At 49.4% G+C, this 20,689-nt stretch overlaps 1 protein-coding gene across 3 annotated transcripts in view; it reads left to right on the top strand.

The window, feature by feature from the left end:
- The window catches only part of LOC118572687 (Grid2 interacting protein), a 40,095-nt gene extending 25,658 nt beyond the window's left edge, over nt 1-14,437 (top strand). For all 3 annotated transcript variants that reach the window (XM_036172469.1, XM_036172468.1, XM_036172467.1), the window contains 14 exons: nt 1,587-1,727; nt 2,420-2,517; nt 2,710-2,827; nt 3,938-4,293; nt 4,845-5,261; nt 7,954-8,041; nt 8,722-8,799; nt 9,263-9,459; nt 9,975-10,130; nt 10,271-10,357; nt 10,827-10,956; nt 11,048-11,166; nt 13,303-13,467; nt 13,694-14,437. In XM_036172469.1, coding sequence (XP_036028362.1) covers nt 1,587-1,727; nt 2,420-2,517; nt 2,710-2,827; nt 3,938-4,293; nt 4,845-5,261; nt 7,954-8,041; nt 8,722-8,799; nt 9,263-9,459; nt 9,975-10,130; nt 10,271-10,357; nt 10,827-10,956; nt 11,048-11,166; nt 13,303-13,467; nt 13,694-13,765 — 2,222 coding nt within the window. In that variant the 3' untranslated portion in view covers nt 13,766-14,437. The remainder of the gene's footprint in view (nt 1-1,586; nt 1,728-2,419; nt 2,518-2,709; nt 2,828-3,937; nt 4,294-4,844; nt 5,262-7,953; nt 8,042-8,721; nt 8,800-9,262; nt 9,460-9,974; nt 10,131-10,270; nt 10,358-10,826; nt 10,957-11,047; nt 11,167-13,302; nt 13,468-13,693) is intronic.
- The last annotated feature ends 6,252 nt before the right edge of the window (nt 14,438-20,689 follow it).

The raw sequence follows: 20,689 nt of genomic DNA, 5'->3' as shown, positions 1-20,689 counted from the left end.
CCTGTGGGGCCATTTTCATTCAAACCATAGAGAGACCTTGTCTCAGAGTCAAAACAAGAGGCTGGGGATGGCTCAGTAGATAAAGCATTTATTGGGCAAGCAAGAGGACTAGAGTTCAGATTCCTAGCACCCATATAAATGCAGGTGGGTAAGGCAGACCACTTCAATACTAGCACTTGGCAGGTGGGTGGCAGGGGATCCCTGAAGCAAACTGACTAGCTAGATTAGCAAAATGGATGACAAAGTCCAGGTTCAAGGGAGGGGCCCTGCCTCAACATTTAAAGTGGAAAGTGATAGAAGATCCACCTCTGGCCTCCACATGTATACACATACACATACAGGAAGGCACACACACACACATGCAAATATGAATTCACACATATACACATGCAAACAATGTTTAATTCATGTGTCCTCTTCACTGTTTACAAATTCATCAGTATATGTAACCTGTTTCATGGCTCCATGGTCAGATTACCTTGGCTCCAGTGTACAAGCACACATGCAGGGATCTGCAGGGCCATGTGCGACCTCACTGTTCCACAGCTACCTACAGTATTAGAGTATCCCCCCATTTGCCTTAAAACCCCTGCACTTGGGGCTGCAGAGAAGAGTTAGTGATTTAAGCACTTGCTGTACAAGTGTCAGAACCGATCCAAGTTCAAATCCCCAAAGCCATAAAAGTAGTGGGTGAGCATAGTGTCCTGTACTTTACCTGCTGCAGGTACTCTGCAGTCCCAGTCCCTGTGGTTTGCTGATGCTGACCCTTCAAGGCACCTACTCCCTACAGCCTAGAGGATTGAGGAAGGCTAAGGGATTTTAGCATGAAGCTCGAGATCCCTGGAAGGGCAGCATGTGCCCAGAACATTTTCAATTGCTCTAACAAGTTCTATGGGGTGTCAGTGAGCAGCCTGGAATAAGCATAGGGTGTTGGGACCCATGGCATGATATCCTAAGAAGAGCCCTGTTGGAGTCAGGTGGTAGTGGCACACGCCTTTAATCCTAGAACTTGGGAGGCAGAGCCAGGCGGATCTCTGTGAGTTTGAGGCCCGCCTGGTTTACAGAGTGATATCCAGGACAGGTACCAAAACTACACAGAGAAACCTTGTCTCAAAAATAAATGAATGAATGAATGAATGAATGAATAAATAAATAAATAAATAAATAAACAAACAAATAAATAAATAAATAAAAGAAGAGCCCTGTTGGGAGCAGCATCAGCCTCACTATGGTTTCCATCTTTCAGCTGCTTTTCTTGCTTTGGGTGCCTGGGTCTCAGGACTTCTGCTTGCGCATTACTCTAAAGAGCTGGATAGATGCATCTCAGTAGTAGAGCACCTAGAATCCCCCATTGAGGGGCTGGGGTGTGGCTCAGTGGTAGAGCTCTTGCCTAGCATGCACAAGGTACTGGGTTTCATCTTCAGCAGTACCTAGGAAAACTGTGGCAGAATCCTGGGGACAAGGCAGGAAGGCCCCAGGGCCCAGAGGCTACAAGTCAGTGGTGGTGACTTCTTCCCTCACCTCCCTTGCTTGTGGAGGCTGACAGGACAAAGGCCGAATGCCAAACTCTGTCTGTCCCACCACAGAACCTGAATCCTCACTGGACCTGGAGCCAGAGTCCACACCAGAGCCCACACCAGAGCCACAACCACGGAGTTCCCAGAGAGCTTCTTCCATGTGCCGTCGCAGCCTGCGCTACCAGGGCCTGGAGGCCAGCCTTAGCTGTGGTAAGACCCCATGTAGACAGCTGGCACTGCTTTCTTCTCCTATAAATCAGTGTCTGTGAAATGATGAGTGTGTTAGGCAGTGTTCCCTAGAGTGACAGAACCCACAGAATGAATGTGAATCACAAAGAGGATTTATTAGACTGGCTTCCATGATAACAGCTGAGTGGTCCAGCAATGGCCCTCTGCATGCTGGAGATGCTGGACATCCAGTAGCTGCTCAATCCATGAGCTGGAGGCATTGGTAGTCCTAGGTCCCAGTTTATCACTGAAGGCCTGGAGGATTCCAAAGAGCTACTGATCCAGTCTACGCTGGGAGCCTGAAGAACGTGGGTTCTGATGGCAACAGCAGCAGCAGCAGAACAGATTCACTCACCCGCAAGGAGGGAAGGCTACCAGGCAAAGCCCTACTTTCCCATCAGATCTTTCTATCTGCACTGCTGCAGGAAGGTCCTGCCCACTCCGGGAGAGTCTTCCCTTCTTAGGGAATCCTTCCAGGCAGTATCTTCACAGACCCACCTCAAAGTGTGACTCTGCTGACTCCAGATCCAAATAAACTGACAACCAAGATTAAGCATCACAATGAGGAATCAGGAACCTGGGAGACAGCGAGGCTGAGTGCTGATTGTACAGGTCTGGACTGAGCCATAAAGCTCAGAAAGGATAACAAGGTTTCCATGGCACCTTCCTGGTAGGTCCTGGTGATTGCCCTGAGATGCCTCTACCTCTGATCCCAGGCGAGCGTCAGGCTGGTGATGGCACATCCCTCCCAGAGACCCCCAACCCCAAAATGGTGAGGGCTTTCTGCCTTCCAGATGTAGTCAATGATCATGGGACTGGGTGGCCAGTGTGTGGAGAACCCTGACTAAAGCTTCCCAGCAGCTATTTCAGACTGGGGCAAACTGTCCATGCGTGGTCTCTGGGGTCCTGTTTAGATCACAGGGAACAGTAAGAGAAGGTCTGACTCATCTCCATTGTCCACTAGATGTCAGCTGTCTACGCAGAGCTTGAGTCACGACTGAACAGCAGCTTCAAAGGGAAGATAGGGACTGTGTCCAAATCCAGGGCCTCTCCGCCAGTCCCCAGCTTGGTAGGCACAGCAGGTATGGCCTCAGCCAACCTCTGGTCCTGAAGGGGTACTGGCTTCTGTCCTTCTAGCTAGAAGGTGTGTGCAGCTGGGTCGTACATAGGGAAGCACAGAGAAGCTCTGTCCATGTGCAATGGGTCATCGAGGTTGGCTCATCCCAGCCCTGTCATTTGTCCTTTGTAGTTTTCACCCCAACTGGCAATCTGGAAAAGCAGAGTGTTCTCCCAAACAAGTCCTCAAGTTAGCATGTGGCTATCGGATACACTATAAAGTGCATGCATTGCTGCGGGAACGACAGAGCTGTGAAGACAGTTTCTCTGCAGCCTAAGCAAGACCAGCTGTGCCCTTAACACAATCCTGTCATCTTGGCTACTCAGGAAGCTGAGGCAGGCAGATCATAGTTCAAGGCCTGTCTGGGCTACAGAATGAGTTCAGGGCTAGCCTGGGCAACTTATCAAGACCCTGCCTCAAAACTTTAAGAAAGTGGGGCTCAGAGTACAGTTGGCAGAGTGTTTGCTTGGCGTGCATGAGGTCCTGAGGTCCATTCTCAGCACCACAAAAGAGTGGGTGTGGGGGAGCACACCTGTGATGGAGCACTCAGGAGATGGAAGCAGGAAGATGTTCAAAGTCATCTTTAACCTATAAAGGGAGTTCAAGGCCAGCCTGAGCCACGTGAGACCCTTTAAAAAAAATAAACTTTTTAAGTGGAGAAAAGGGGTCTGGAGATATAACTAGCTGACAGGTACTTGCCAGGCATGTGCAAGACCACAGCCTTGGTTTCTACTACTAAAGAAGAGGGAGGCAGATCCTTCCACCCCCTATGATCCTCTTGTGTATCTGAGGCTTGCTGGGCAGGGGTGATTCTTGATTCTTATCTGAGGCTTGTGGAAAGGTCCATCATGGATCTTGGTGAGACCTTTGGGGTATGTTCCCAGGTGAGCTGTGATATGGCATGAACTGAAGCCAAGAGATATTCTCTGCTCCATGTGCTGTGGTCTCAGGGAAGAGCCTGGGAGGCATTAGCCCAGAGACAGAAAGCATGTCTTAGGACAGATAGCTGACTCACACCTCTACCCCATGCTGGGTACTGGCTGATGGACTTCCTCTCCTTCCACCACCAATCCAGGGCCCAGGACCCTGTCTGGAGTCTCGTGGCCCAGCGAGCGGCTCTTGTCATCCCCCTGCTATGATCCGCTGTGCTCTGGGGGTCTGGCCTCCCCCAGCAGCTCAGAGTCCCACCCCTACGCCAGCTTGGACAGCAGCAGGGCACCCTCCCCACAGCCAGGCCTTGGATCCATCCACCCTGACAGCCCCCCAAGCCCAGACCCCATCCGGCCACCCAGTCGCAGGAAGCTCTTTGCCTTCTCACGCCCCCTGCGGAACCGAGACACTGATCGCTTCCTGGATGTGCTGAGCGAGCAGCTGGGTCCTCGGGTCACCATTGTGGATGACTTCCTGACACCTGAGAATGACTATGAAGAGGTGGGCATGTGAATGGATGTGGAGAGTTGAAGCGTGGAGGTCTATAGAGGGCATAGTGTCTCCCAGAGTCTGCAGGAGGCCTGTTTCATGGCAGACTGACTCAGACTGAATCACCCCACCTCAGTCTGTCTAGTCTAGGCTACCCATTTCCTGTCTGGAGCCATTCCAAGTTATCCTTGTCCATACTTATCTCACCCTTGTCCGAGGCTATCATACATATTTTCATCTCAGGTTACTCCATTCCTCATCCTAGGATGCCCAGCCTACAGCCTCAGACCAAATTCACCTTTCCCTGGACTATTCCATCTTTTCCCTAAAACTACCTCCATAGACTTACTGTGTCTCAGGCTAGCCCATTATTTGTTTCAATCTGTCCTCCATGCACTCTCAGGCTATCCTATTCACAACTTCAGGCCAAAGCAGCAGACTGCCTATCCTGGTCCCTAGCTTCTCTTGCTCTCCACCTACTTGCCTGTTTTACTCACAAACAACCGCCCCAGTCTGCAGGGCTCCAGCCTGACTTCCCATTCACCTTGTTCTCCCCTGGACAGATGAGCTTCCATGATGACCAGGGCAGCTTTGTGACCAATGAGAGAAGCAGCGCTAGCGACTGCGTCAGCAGCAGCGAGGAGGGTAGTTCTCTGACCTACTCCTCCATGTCCGACCACATCCCCCCGCCCCCACTCAGTCCACCACCGCCACCACCCCTGCCTTTCCATGACCCTAAACCCAGCTCCCGCACCTCTGATGGTCCCCGAGGACCTCCTCAGTCTTTAACCAAACCCCTCACCCAGCTCAGCCACCCAGTCCCACCCCCACCTCCACCACCCCTACCCCCACCCGTGCCCTGCGCACCCCCCACGATATCCCGGGGCGTTGGCCACCGCCGAAGTGAGACCAGCCACATGAGTGTCAAGCGCTTGCGCTGGGAACAGGTGGAGAACTCAGAAGGCACTATCTGGGGTCAGGTAGGTGACCTAGGGCCAGTGGCTCTCTCAACTGGGTGAGTGGTCTGGATAGTAACACTGAAGGCAAGAGCCATCTTCCAGCCCACTGCCACCTTCCACTCCTCATCTTCTTTAGCTTTCTTTAAAGCTACATTTATTAAATTATATTGTGGGGGTGAGGGGGAATGGGTGTGGAGGTCAGAGGACAACATGTAGGAGTCATTTCTCTCTTTCCATCACATAAACCCCAGGGCTTTAACACCAAACTCATGAAAGCACCTGAGCCATCTTCTAATATCAACTAGAATATTCTTTGATCCTTTTTACCCTGAGCAGAGAAGTAACAGCCTTCCCAAAGACAAATGTGTTCTCAGGCCAAAAGCTCAGTAGGGAGTTCTGAAAATACCACCCTACCCTCCAGCAAAATCCATCACTCCTGATTCTAGTTTTTTACTCATGGCGATCCTCCTGCCTCAACGTGCTGGGATTATAGGCATGAGCCAGTACACCCAGCTCAACTGCTCTTTTAAATATGGCCAGGGGAAGCTGGGTGCAGTGGCTCATGCCTGCAATTCCAGCACGTTAGAGGCTGAAGCGAGACTCCAAGCACATGAATCAGGTATCATTACTGCATGCCTGTAATCCCAACACTTGGGAGGATGGAGGCAGGAGAATCATTTCAAGGTCATCCTTGTCTACATAGTGAGTTTGAGGGCAGCCTGGCCTGCAAGTTTCTCATCTTGGGTTCCTGGAGACCACATTTCTGCAAACCTAAGATGAGGCCACAAATTTCCTCCCTAGTGTCACTCTCCTGGCCCCCGAGGCTGAACACGCCTTGCCACCCACCCTGCCAGGCATTCTTGTCCAGCAGCCTCATTCTGAGACTATTTCTCTACTTGTCTCTCTTCCTTTGGGATCTTTCCCCCAACTCTCATCCTCACCCCATCCAAGCTCCTTATGGCTGTTGCAGGGGGTCACCTCCTGTATAAACTGTCTCAGCCCTCTGGTCCAGCTTCCAGCCTCTGGCCTATCACAGCTTCAGCTGTCCTAGCACTAGCTCATCCTGCCTAAGGCAGCTGTGGGATGAACCTATTCCCTGCAAAGGAAAACCTCAAGCAGGGTGTGATGGTACCTACCAGTCACCCCAGCACTCAGCAGGCTGTGGAAGGAAGATGATGAGTTTGAGGACTGTCTGGGCCACATAGCAAGTCTTTATCTCAAAAGGAGGGTAGGGGAGAGCTGGAAGAGGGCTCAGTGGATAGCTGCTGCCATGCAAGCATCAGGACCTGAGTTCAGAACCCCAGCACCCCTGTGAAAATCTAGACACGGTGGTGTACATCTGTATCTTCAGGGCTGAGGAGGGTGGAGACCAACAGATCCCTGGAGCTCATTGGCCAACTAATTTAGCCAATCAGTAGAGCTCAAAGTTTAGTGATGAGATGATCTAAAAAGATAGGGTAGATGGAGCTAAAGATATAGCTTAGTAGATAAGAGTACTTACTGTTCAAGCATGAAGCCTGAGTTCAAATCCCCAGTACTCAAGTTTAAAAAAAACAAAGCCAGGAAGTGGTGGCACATGCCTTTGATCACAGCACTTGTGAGGCAGAGTCAGGCAGATCTCTGTGAATTTGAAGCCAGCCTGGTCTACAGAGCGAGTTCCAGGACAGCCAGGGCTACAGAGAGAAACCCTGTTTCAAAAAACCAAAAAGGAAAAAAAAGGTGAAGCAAAATAAAGATACGGGAAGTCTACCACTGGCCTCCACACACATGCATACACATAGGTATGTATGTGCACATAGTCTAGACACACACTAAAGGAGACTTTAAAACAGGACAAACCCCTCAGATGTCTTTAGCCCTCTTGGTTGTCAGCAGCTTCACCTCTCCTGCTCCAGCCCACTTCTTCATGGATAGAGTACTAAGGATGGCTGCCTTATTGGTCAGAGGGAAGTCAGTCTCTTATACTATAACTTGGATTACACAACATTTCTTTCTTTCTTTGTTTTAATTATGTGTGTGCATGTGGATACGTGCACCTGAGTGCAGGTGCCGTCAGAGGCCAGAAGAGGGCATCAGGTACCCTGGAGCTGGAGTTAACCAGTAATATGAGCTGTCTGATGTGGGTTTTGGGAAACAAACTCAGGCCCTCTGCAAGAGCGGCAAGTATTCTTAGCTGCTGTGCCATCTCTCCAGGCCCTGTTTATAGCATTTCTTTCTTTCTTTTTTTTAGGCGGGGGAGTGGTTCAAAACAGGGTCCCTCTGTGTAGCCTTGCCTCAATTTGTAGACTAGGCTAGCCTCAAATTCACAGAGATCCACCTGCCTCTACCTCCCAAGTGCTGGGATTAAAGGTGTGCACCACTACCACACGCCTAATTTCTTTCTTTCTTTCTTTCTTTCTTTCTTTCTTTCTTTCTTTCTTTCTTTTTTCCATCTTTGTTTGTTTGTTTGTTTGTTTGTTTATTATATTTGAGGCAAGGTATCACTGTGTAGACCAGGCTGGCCTGAAACTCATTGGCCTCCTGGGTACTAGGATTAAAGGTGTGCACCACCACATCCAGCTTTTGTTTAATGTTTCTTGCAGCCTCCTCTTGCTCTTGTCTTTCCCTTGGACTTCTGGGCCCTCTTTGAGAGACCCCAGGATGAATTTCAGAGGACAAAGGCAGGCTAGCTGCCTGGGCTCTTCCTGCTCTGACTTCCCATGATCTCTTGCAGCTTGGGGAGGACTCTGACTATGATAAGCTGAGTGACATGGTGAAATATCTGGACCTGGAGCTCCACTTCGGCACCCAGAAACCTTCGAGTGAGTGGCCTGATGGCCCTGGGCCATGTCAGCAAGCCACACTGCCTGCTGCTTTCTGGTCATTCTCTAGCTCCCAGACCCAGAGCATGCACTTATTGCTATTGTGTCTTCAAATTTTCAAGCCCTTCTGCATGCTTGAATCCCTTGACAACCCTGTAAGTTAGATCCTGTAACCACGTTCACTTACTTCTTAATGAAGAAGCCCAGAGAGACTAAGTAGTTTGCACAAAGTCACAAAACCAGGATGGGAGAGCAGAAGGTATCTGTGAATATCCTTTTCAGTCTCCCTCTTCCCCTAGTCCTTTCTGGGTATCTCCTTGTAGCAATTGAATGTGACTCCAAATATCCGCAGTCAGTTCTTGCACCCAGCACAAACTTGGAAAGTGGTTAGTTTTTATTGTTCAGTCTGAAGGGTGCAGGGAAAAGGGCATATGAGGAGATTGTAGTGTGGGGTCAGACAAGCCACGTGCTAAATGCCTTAGGCAAGATCTGGGGGTCCAGGACTGAAAGGCTGAGAAATGAAGGGAGTTTGGATGCCTGAAGCTGATGTAGTTAAGGTGATGCATGCCGGGAAGAGGGTACCTGGCTACTGGTTGTGGCCACATCTGTCCCTTGGCCCTGCCACAGCAGCCCTAGTCTGGACTCCCGTTCCCCATTAAACTGTTCAGTTTCCCTTCTAGAGCCAGTGCCCGGCCCCGAGCCCTTCAGGAAGAAGGAAGTGGTGGAGATCTTGTCCCACAAGAAGGCCTATAATACCTGTGAGAAGCCTTAGGGGCCCATCCTCTGAGCTACAAAAGCTGAGACACGCAAAAGGGTGGGGTGATCGAAATTCCGATGTAGGGGTTGGGTCCTGTCAGGATATGAGGATCCCCCATCTAGATTCGGGTGCACACCTAGAAACCCTCTATTGGCTACGCTCACAATCATATTATCTACTTCATTCCTCCCTAGTTCCCCGCCCCACCCACAGGTCTCACCCATCTTCCTGGTGTACGTTTTGGGGGATCCCGCTCCTTTTCAGTCTACAAGACCCCTAGTCTCTGGCTGCGCCCAACCCACGCCCTTCTCTCCTGGGCTCTTCCCTCAGGCCCCTCCTCCCGTATCCCCACTACGCTCCTCCCAGTAGCCGCGCCCCATCAGTCATGCCCCCAACTTTTCCCTGAGCCTCCACCCCTTCACTGGGTCCCTCCCTCTTCGCTTACCCTGGTGCCCTACCCGCAGCCATCCTCCTAGCGCACCTGAAGCTGACCCCTAGTGAGCTGCGGCAAGTACTCATGAGCATGGAGCCCCGGCGCCTGGAGCCTGCGCATCTGGCACAGCTGCTGCTCTTCGCTCCAGATGCCGAAGAGGAGCAGCGCTACCAGGCTTTCCGCGAGGCTCCGGGCCGCCTTAGTGAGCCTGACCAGTTTGTCCTGCAGGTGCTAAGACATGGCTAAGGCGCCTTCGCCTGGGCTCCCTCCGCAGTCAGGAATTGACTTCTGTCCCAGGTCCCTTGAGGACTGCCCCTGGCCTCCGAGTTCCAATTTAACTTTTTTTTTTAAGATTTATTTATTTATTTATTTATTTATTTATTTATTTATTTATTTATCTATTTATTATGTATACAGCATGTATGGCTGCAGGCCAGAAGAGGGCACCAGATCTCATTACAGATGGTTGTGAGCCACCATGTGGTTGCTGGGAATTGAACTTAGGACCTCTGGAAGAGCTGTCAGTGCTCTTTACTTCTGAGCCATCTCTCCAGCCCCCCATTTAACTTTTGATGGCCCGTTCCCACTGGAGGTCAAGGCAGATGAGATGAGAACGTCCCCTAGGGGTCGTGCTAATTTTTCCTAAGGAATACCCAGCTCAGTAGTCAGAAGATTCCTCCCCAGGCTGGGCAGTAGGTATTGGCTGGGGATGGATGAATCCCGGCCCCTTGACTTTCCTGTAGATGCTGTCGGTTCCCGATTACAAGACCCGCCTGCGCAGTCTACATTTCCAGGCCACCTTACAGGAGAAGACAGAGGAAATTCGAGGCAGCCTCGAGTGCCTACGACAAGCATCCCTGGAGCTCAAAAACAGCCGGAAACTTGCCAAGATCCTGGAGGTCAGGCTGCTTCTAATCCCTGCGTGTTTAATCTGATCCATTGTCTCCTGGGGCTTCCAGCCTAGAAACCAAAAACTACACATGTGGGTAGGGGTGGGTTGAGCATATGGACCCCATCAGTGCTGCTTTTCTTCCCACAGTTTGTGTTGGCTATGGGTAACTATCTCAACGATGGACAGCCCAAGACCAACAAGACCACTGGTTTCAAGATCAACTTCCTGACAGAGGTGAGGGTCAGCAGTCAACTTGCTCCAGCTACTAGACTCGGAAGGTCAAGCCTATGTCCAGTTGTGGCAGGGGAGCCAAATGTGGTGGCATACACCTATAATCTCAGCATTTAGAAGGTCGAGGCTCAAGGATCACGAGTTCGAGCCTAGCATGGGCTAAATAAGAGCTTGGTTCATACAACAAATAATGTTCTACATGGGGAGAAGAAAACATTATGCCCACAAAGTTCTTCCCCTGAGTAGGAGAGAGGAACTGGCTGCACATAGGCCCAGATGTGACTCAAAGGGCAGGGGTATGGAAGGTGACTTCTCCAGCTCAGCTCCAGGATTAGAAAAGTAGACTTGGGAGGGGAGTAGGAAAGAGTATCAAAAACTAAAAATTCTAGAAACACAGGAAAAACCTGGTGTCATGTAACCAGAAGCCTGGTGGGCAGGACTTTGAGGAGAATATGTGTGGCATCCCTTGCAGCTAAACTCCACCAAGACAGTGGATGGGAAATCCACCTTTCTTCACATCCTTGCCAAATCACTAAGCCAGCACTTCCCTGAGCTCCTAGGCTTTGCCCAGGACCTGCCCACTGTGCCCCTGGCTGCTAAAGGTAGGCTGGGTTCATGGCTGAGGGAGGTAGATGCATGCTTCTCTGAGTTGGGAATGAAGCCCCGTAAGACTGCTCCTTTCCTTACATGCAGTGAACCAACGAGCCCTGACTGGTGACCTGGCTGACCTCCATGGCACGGTCAGTGAGATTCAGGTGGCCTGCCAGAGCATGTCCCCCTCCAGTGAGGACAGGTTTGCTGTGGTCATGGCTGTATCCTCTAATCAGCCTGTTCTAAGGGCCAGACTGGATGCTGGGATGGTTGAGTAATGCTGACTGTGGCTTTAGTGGTCAGTGGAGACCCTTGAAGAAATTCCAGGTAGAAGCTGTTGTATGCCCAGGGATTCTGGGAGAGGTTCCATCCTGGGTTATGTAGCATCCACATGCTTATGCCAAAGCTGAGTAAATTATAGATGGAGTTCGTGTGTGTGTGTGTGTGTGTGTGTGTGTGTGTGTGTGTGTGTGTTCGTGACAGAGACAGAGAGAGACAGAGAGAGAGAGAGAGAGACTGGGGATTGAACCCAGGGCCTCAAGTATACAGGCATATGTTCTACTGCTGAACCATCACTGGAGAATTCCCAACAAGTATGCTACTGCCAAGCCTTGTCCTCAGCCCCTCCCTGTGGGATTCTAGGCAAGAGCTCTACCACTGAGCTACACTCCAGCTTCTCATTAGGTAATTGTAGGCAGACACTGCTACTGAACTACACTGCCAGCCCCTCACTGGAGAATTCTAAGCAGAGGCTCTGCCACTGAGCCACACCCCAGCCCCTCACTGGGGGTTCTAGGCAGGTGCTCTACCCCTGAGCTACACCCTCAGCCCCTTACTGGGGGATTTTAGACAAGTGATCTACCCCTGAGCTACATCTACATCATTCTTTTTTACTATTTATCTGCTTTTTTTTTTCATGCTGGAAATTGAACTCAAGACAATGGACACAGCTAGGCAAAAGCTACTGCTGAACGGTATAACCAGTCCACCCTTCATTATTCTTCTGAGACCGAGTCTGTCTGGGTTGTCTAGGCTGGCCTCAAACGCACTCTATAGCCCAGGCAGGCCTTGGACTTACAGTTCTCTGGCATCATCCTCCCAAGGAACTGGGGTGACAGGTCTCTGCCACAAGGCCTATTTATAGTTACCAAAGTCACGGATATGTTGATGACTGTCTGTCCTCAAGAATGGTGGGACCAGACTGAAATCACAAAACACAAGAAGAAGCTTGTTTAGTCAGGCCCTACAAGCCAAAAGCAAGATGAGAGAATCAGTAGGGAGACTGAATCCAGAGCCTTCTGCATGCTAAATAATTGTTCTCCCACTGAACTGTACGCTTCAATTAGGGCCACTTTTTGTTTGTTTGTTTGTTTTTGTTTTTCAAGACAGGATTTCTCTGTGTAGCTTTGGCACCTTTCCTAGAACTTAGTTTATAGCCCAGTCTGGCCTCGAACTCACAGAGATCCGCCAGGCTCTGCCTCCCGCGTACTGGGATTAAAGGAATGCACCACCACCACCCGGCCCCCAGAACCTTCTTACAGTATACCAGATACTGTCTTAAATCTTGGAGGTCCATAGAGGGAACAAGCTTACCTTTGAAGACCACTGAGCATTTGAACTGTTTTAAATATCAGTAAAAGCTATAGGAAAAAAAAAAAAAAAAAAAAGAAGTATTTAAAGTAGGAAAAAAAAAAAGAGGAAGGAAGGAAAGAAGAAAAAAAGACGGGAAAAAGAAAAAGAGAAAAGGCCTGCCGTGGTATTGTACACATATGCTCAGAGGTAGAGGCAGGAGGATTAGGAATTCAAAGTTATCCTCAGCTTTTTAGCTAGTTCCCAGCCAGCCTGGATTACAAGAGATCCTGTCCCAAATAAACACATAAACCAAATTTCAGTCTGAGAAGTGGGCAGTGAGTCCAACACACTGGGGCTCAAACCTGGAATCCCAGTACTCAGGATGATGAAATAGAAGGATCTGGAGTTCAAGGTCAGCCTGAGCTACATAATGAGATCCTGTTTAAAAACAAAAGAAACCATAACAAAACGAACAAAGGGTCAAGAAGCTAAGCAGAATTTCCCAAGACGATAGCGCCGCCTTGTGGAGAGAGTGAGGGAAAACTGCGGCTGTAAAAACAAAACAAAATAAACGATGTAAATTGATTCTGCATGAAGTTATGGGCGCGGGTGGCCTAGATCCTGTGGCAGGGTGGGTGAGGGCTGGGGCACAGTTCTCTACCTACAGGAAGGGAGATTCCATCAAAGCAGAGACGGAGTGGAACAGCTAGGGCTGTCCGGGCTTACATTCCAGCCAAGGAGGGTAGAACACCCAGTGGCTGTTTCCTTAACCAAGGCCCCCACAGTCCTTTCTGGAAACGGCACAACCAGCTCTGCGGGCACTGGACGGGCTGCAGCGGGAGGCCATGGAAGAGCTAGGGAAGGCGCTGGCCTTCTTCGGAGAGGACTCCAAGGCCACTACCTCAGACGCCTTCTTTGGCATCTTTTCAGAATTCATGAGCAAATTTGAGGTGAGCCAGGGCGGAGGCTGGAGGGGCTCCTCAAGGGAGGTGGGGCTAGGAGAGCATCTTCCGCAAGTCCCGCTGGGAAAGAGTGTCTGTAAGTGGCATATCCCCTGTCTCTGGTGTGGGTGGGGCCACAGCCTCAGCACTAGCTATCTGGGTGCCAGGAAGAGGCAGGAAGGGTGTCATCGATGCCGGGACCACTGACTGACCGCTCACTCCTCCCCATCTCCAGAGAGCGCTCAGCGACCTGCAGGCCGGGGATGGCCCACGCAGCTCCGGGATGGTTTCACCCCTGGCCTGGTGATAGCTGCCACCAAGCATCTTCTGCAGTCTTGAGCACGGAGGCTGGTGAGGTTGCAACTGCCGAAGGATGTCACAGGGTACTTGATCATGCACCTCGGCTGCAGGAAGGGTTTGGGTGCGGTGAGGGCCGCAGCCCAGTATCTCCAGCTACCTCAGCTGCTGAGCTCTGCCTGGCCCTCTTCTGCCGGTTCTCCTTGGTCTCCCAGACAGCCTACCTGGCTTCCGGTGGCCACACCCTGCCTCGATGCCCACAATGGTGAATAAAATGCTGCTGTGTGTCAGAGGATATCCCACCTGAGGGTGGATTGCAAAGTGGCCACTGGCCAGGAGCATTTGTTTGTGGCTTGGTGGGAGCACACTACTAGGGATGTACAGAGGTACTTTCTGAGTCTGCTGGAGTGAGCTCCAGACCAGAGATGGACACTTTGGGATGAACCCACTAAGCCAGGACCAGGAAGCCTGCAAGATCACAGCCTCCGTAACCACTGGAGGGCAGGCAAGATGAAGGCTACCAAACAGGGTTGTAGAGCAGAGCGTGTGGCCAGCATGGGACAGGAGAGAGAACAGTTCCGGGTGTTGAAAAGGACTGGAGGAGGGAGGGATACTGCTATTAGACCTCTGAATCTAGGCTTTATTTTCTTTTATGAATTTATTTATTTTTATATTGAGAGGCAAGGTTCTTGTGTAGCCCAGGCTGGCCTCAAACCCACTGTGTAGTCAAGGATAACCTTGATCCTCCTGCCTCCATCTCCCACATGTTGGGATTATAGGCATGTGCCACCACACTCCATATTCTTACTCCTTCTTTCTCCCTCTTATAAGGATTGACTATATAACAGACTGGCCTTCCAATCCACTCTGTAGCTCAGGCTGGCCTCCAACTCACCACTATACTCCTGCCTAGGCCTCCCCAGTGCTGGCATCATGTTACTAAGGGAATGAACCGAGGGCCTTGAACATACTAGGTAAGCACTCTACCACGGAGCTACAGCCAGCCTTCTCTGTACTTTTGGGATGTGTCTAGTTGTTCAGTCTGACCTTGACCTCACTCTGTATCCCAAGTAGGCCTTGAACTCTTAAGTCTTCTACTTTAACCCCCACAATAACTGCCAGGCCTGCACCTCCTGGCCCAGCCAAAATTGAGAGATATGAGGTTTTAATTTTGTGTGGAGTTGGGGTGGGAGGGGTGTGCACAGAAGACAGAGGACAACTTGGATGAGTTGGTTCTCTCCTTTCACCATGTGGGTCCTGGATATTGAACTCAAGTCATCAGGCTTGGCAGCAAGCACCCTTACCCACTGAGCCATCTTGGTGGCCCTGAGAATTGAGGTTTCAATCATATCAGTTCAGATCCTATTTAGAGGTGGTCAGATTAGAGGCTGAGCAGTTGGAAGTGGGAATCCTGAAGGTGGGCAAAGAGGACATGGAAATGGCTAGATGGGGTAATGACACCAGTTTAGTGGTCAACTATAGTTTCTTGGCTGGACAGTGATGGCATTCCCTGTAACAGGTTGTGTGAGTAGGGCAGGTTCAGGGGCAGGTGACACAGTTTGGGACACAGGGATCCCCAAGGCTGCATTGTGTAACTCTGGGATGGAGATGAGTTGCCTGGAGCCTGCGGTGGGTGGGGTAATCAACAGAATTCCCATCACTTCTTTTCCGTTCTCTGGGCCCTGGATTCCCACAGTAAGATGAAGTAGGCATCTCTCCCCTGCTTTTGTTTCTCTTTGGGTCTTTCTTTCTCCTAAATGTGTTTACTTTGTGCGTGTTTGCTCAAGTGTGCCACAGCATGGAAGTCAGAAGACAAGTTGCGGACTTGGCTGCACGTGCCTTTACCCAGAGAGCCATCTTCTGGCTGTTTTTTTAATTAAATCTATTTTATATTGCTCAGATTCAAACCCCAGGCCCTGTGTGTGCTAGGTTCTACCACCATGCTAAACCGTCAGCCATTTATCTGTCTATCTATCTATCTATCTATCTATCTATCTATTTATTTATGGATGGTGTCTCTCAAGTAGCCTAGGCTGGCCTTGAATTTTGAATCCAGTTGCTGGGATTATAGGCATGTACCACAAAGCCCAGTTTGACTTTTATTTTAATTTATATCATTAATTTATTGAGACAGAGTCTCTGTAGCCCAGGCAAGTCTCAAATTTGTGGCATTCCCTTGCCTCAGCCTCCTGCCTACTGAGACTATAAGACATGAATTACGAACCCCAGCTCTTCACTTGACTTTTTCCAGGAAAAATAGGAATGGCTTTCATTCTGTATCATGGATTTTTTCTTTTCTGTTTTATATGTTTTGTATCTTTGATTTAAAACAATTAATTATATGTGTATATGTACATCCATGGGTGGGTTTGTCCATGTGCATTTGGTGTCTTCTGAGGCCAGAAGAGGGGATCAGATGTCCTATATCAGGACTAGCAGGTGGGTGTAAGCTAGGTGCTCCTAACTGCTGAGCCATCTCTCCAGCCCCTCAATTTTTTTTCTCCCCCTAAAATCAAATACCCAATAGACAGGACTTGAAAGCTTTTATTTCTTTTCTTTTCTCTGAGACAGAATACTATGTAGACCAGGCTCTCTGTAGAAGATGGCCTTGAACTGATCCTCTCAGTGGGGGACCCTCAGCCTCCACCTCCTCAGTGCTGGGATTACAGGCATGCACCACTACAGCTGATTTAGACAGTGCTGGGGGTGGGAGCCAGGGCTTCATAGTTTATGCGGGGTGTGGTGGCACACACCTTTAGTCCAGCTCATAGGAGGCAGAGGCAGGTGGATCTCTGAGTTCGAGGCCAGCCTGGTCTACAGAGTGAGTTCCAGGACAGCCAGGGCTACACAGAGAAACCCAGTCTTGAAAGAAAGAGAAGTAGTAATAGTCACAGTTTATTCAGAAGACTGAAGCAGGGGGATAGAAAATTCAAGGCATGCCTGAGACTCTAACCTTGAAATAAAAACTAAACAGGCGGGGTTGGGGATTTGGCTCAATGGAAGTTTGAAAAGCCAAGTACTAGCTAGGGTTTCTCCTTAACATGCCTTGTATCTATTATCGATTTGCTACAGCAGTACTGTGTAACAAACTGGCCTTAACCTTGTTTTCCTCTACATTATTCCAAGGTGTTGGACATGATGGGCAGGTGCTCTGCTCCTGAGCCATGCCCCCCAGCTCTTTCCTCACTAAGGGATTCTATTTGAACTTTTTTTTTTCTGAGACAGGGTTTCTCTGTGTAGTTTTGGTGCTTGTCCTGGATATCTCTCTCTCTCTCTCTCTCTCTCTCTCTCTCTCTCTCTCTCTCTCTCTCTCTCTGTAGATCAGGCTGGCCTAGAACTCACAGAGATCCGCCTGGCTCTGCCTCCCGAGTGCTGGGATTAAAGGTGTGCACCACCACCACCCAGCCTATTTGAACTTTTTTACATCCAATTATTTATTTGTTAGGGAGCATCCACTATAGAGGCATATGGAGGTCAGAGGGTAACCTGAGGAAGTCAGTTCTTTTATTTTGCCATGTCTATTCTGGGGATGGAACTGTCACTGGGGGATTCTGGGCAAGCACTCTACTGATGGGCCAAGCCCCAGTTCCTTATTGGGGGATTCTAGGCAATCACTCTGCTGTTGGCCCAAGCCCCAGTCCCTTACTGGGGGATTCTAGGCTAGGATTCTACCACTAACCTCTATCCCCACCCTCTTTCAGATTTTAAAGTTTGAGACAGAGTCTTGCTAAGTTACTCAGGCTGGCCTTGAATTATTTCATTTATAATCTAAGCAGGCCTAGAACCTGGGATCCTCCTGCCTTAGGCCCCAAGTAGTTGGGATGGAAGACCTTAACTCCAAATGGCTTAAAATGACAACCACTTAGTGCTCAAGGTTTGGGTGATGTGGGCCATACTGATCTGAGCCAGGCTCCGTAGACACCCTCACACCTCTGCAATTGGTGTGAGTTAGGTCAGTGGCTTTGCCAGTCGTGCAGGGCTCTCTTCCATACCTGAAGCTTTGACAGCCTCAAGTAGTGGCTCATCCTCTGCCCAAAAGCTGGGATCACTTTCATAAGTGAGGCAAGAGTCCAAGAGAACAAATAAGCAAAAGCACAGAAATTCAGGGCTGGGACTATAGCTCAGTTGGTAGAGTGCTTGTCTAGTGTGCTTCAAGCCCTGGGTTCAATTCCTGGCACTGCATAAATGGGGTGTAGTGGTGCATGCCTGTAATCTTAGCACTGAGGAGGTGGAGGCAGGAGGATCAGGAGTTCAAGGTCACTGGGGCCAGCCTGAGTGACATGAGACCTTGTCTCTGGTTGCCTCAGCTGGCACACCAGCTCTTCTAACATGTTCATTGTCAATGCCAGTTCCAAGAGCAATTCAGATTGGAGATGGAGAAAAACTACTGTTTATCTTGTTATATTTTGAGACAGGGTAGCCCAGGCTGGCCTTCAGCTCAGGCAGGAAGATGTTGCAATAGCCACACTGCATGAGGTATTATGAACTCAGGAATATGGGGAGAATCAGTACGTTTTTGAAATCTACTACATGGCCCCTTAGCCAAACAGATTCCAGTCTCCTTATGGTCTCAGGTGACAGCCAGGTGTGGTAATCCACACCCATGATCCTAACCCTCAGAGGAGGAGGCAGGAGTTTCAAAGTTATTCTTGGCTACATAATGAATTTCAGGCCAGCCTAGGCTACATATGAAACCCTATCTCAAAACAACAAGGCCAGGAAAGTGGCTCTGTGAGTAAAGGTGCTTGCTGCCAAGCCTGAGACTTGAGTTTGATCTCTGGGACCCACATGGTGGAAGGGAGAAAAGTGACTACCAAAACTTGTCCTCTGACTCTATATGCACACACACACACACACACACACACACACACACACACACACACACACACACCGTGTATTCTTCTGGAGTATTATCACTCCCTTATTCCTGTGCCAGGGAGCTGAGCAGGTACAGAGTAACTGGCTGACTGGCTCAGAGTCAGTTGAAGACTCAAGTCCAGATAGCTTGAAAGGGAAGGACAAAGGGTGTGTGTGTACAAAGGGTGGGAACCTGAGGTGGGGCAGGGTGCCTCCATATCAGCCCAAAAGACAAGAGAAGGTTGCTATGTGTAGGTTTTCGCCCCTGGATCCAGCCATGCCTGAAGTACACATTTGGGTTTAACAGTTCCAAAGCCACCACATCCCCTCCTACTGTAAAATGTTGATTTCTTGACCAAGGCTGACTACGGACAGTCCTCCAGTGATTCTAACATGCTCTCTTTATTCATAGACATATTTGGACATATGATGCTGGGTGTAGACACCTTCTGGGTCAGTATATCACAGTTTAATTTCCGATATCTAATGGAAGTTCTGCCCCAGAAACAGTGCACTGTCCCGTGTGTGAACCAGTGTGTCCCCTGCCCAGTTCTCCCCAAATGATAAAGTGTGGGTGCAGGCACTTGTGCTCCTGGAATTAACTTGCTCCTCAATAGCAGTGACACACAGCCTAGCCCTGTGTGGCTTTTCCCAATAGTGACACCAGGTAATGTTTACTAAGTAGTGTGCTTCGTGTGTTTACACATTTCATTTCAGTTTCCAACCCTCTGAGGTGGATTTTGTGATCTCCTTTTTACAAATAAAAGTCTGAAACTCACAGAAATTGCTGAAACTTTCTGGATCCAAAACTCTTGTCTGTGGACATCCAAATCTCTTGAATGGAGATTTCTTATCTTTTTTTGTTGGTTTGTTTTGTTTTTGTTTTTTCAAGACAGGGTTTCTTTGTGTAGCTTTGGAGCCTATCCTAGAACTCACTCTGTAGACCAGGCTGACCTCAAATTCACAGAGATCTGTCTGCCTCTGCCTCCTGAGTGCTGGGATTAAAGGCATGTGCCACCACCGCCCAGCCTATATCTTTAAAATGTTTTATTTTATTTTAGCTATTTATTTGGGGGAGTGTCCCAGTTCATTTTCTATCACTATGATAAAGATCAGGGCCAAAAAACAATTTGTAAAGTAAAGGGGTTATTGGACTTACAGGATCTGATTACAGTCCATCATTTGAGGGAAGTCATGGCAGGACAGAATTCAAGCAGGTTGGGAACTTGGAGGCAGGACCTGAAGCCAAAACCATGGAGGAAGACTAATTACTAATTACTTGCTCTCTCTGGCTTGCTCAGCTACCTTTCTTATGCAACCCAGGAACACCTGTCCTGGGACAGTACTGCCCCCAGTGTCCTGGGCCCTCCCACACTAATCATTAATCAAGAAAATGCCCTCAAAGGCTTGCTGAGCACATGTCTCAAGAGTTGATTCTCTCCTTCCACTATGTGGATTCCAGGTATTGAACACAACTATTCCATATGTATATTTTGGAGGCCAGAAGTTCAAACTCAAGGTGTCAGGAGGCCCAGTTTCTCTTGGGTTTGTTAAGTGGTCACCATCTCTCAACGTCTTATATGATCTCTCTTGGTACACATGTACCAATGGTGTCTCTCTTGGGGCTTTCTTTTGTTTTGTTTAGGGTGTTTTGCATGCTGGGGCTGGAACCCAGAACCTGTGCATCTTGGACCAGTGCTCTATCACTGAGCTGGACTGGATCATCTTTGCAAGCAGGCACAGCTAAACTCCCAAACAATAAAAGTTGTTTGGCTGGGGAGGGGGTAGTTACCAAGGAGTTGATAAATAATCCTAGCCCCAAGGAAGCCTCAGAAATCTCTAGGTAAATGGATGCTTCACAGCAACCAGATTTTATCAGGCAGGGGCAAGGCCAATACACACACACACACACACACACACACACACACACACACACACGGACGCCCATGTGCACATACATACAAAAATATTTTTAAAGGGAGAAGGGGACAGCAAGATGGTGCAGAGGGTAGAGATGCTTGCTACCAAGCCTGATGACCTGAGTTTAATTCTCTGAACCCACGGGGTCAAAGGAGAG

Source organism: Onychomys torridus, chromosome 22 (genome assembly GCF_903995425.1).
Source record: "Onychomys torridus chromosome 22, mOncTor1.1, whole genome shotgun sequence".
NCBI classification, from domain to species: domain Eukaryota; kingdom Metazoa; phylum Chordata; class Mammalia; order Rodentia; family Cricetidae; genus Onychomys; species Onychomys torridus.
This window is presented reverse-complemented; position numbering and strand designations above follow the sequence as displayed.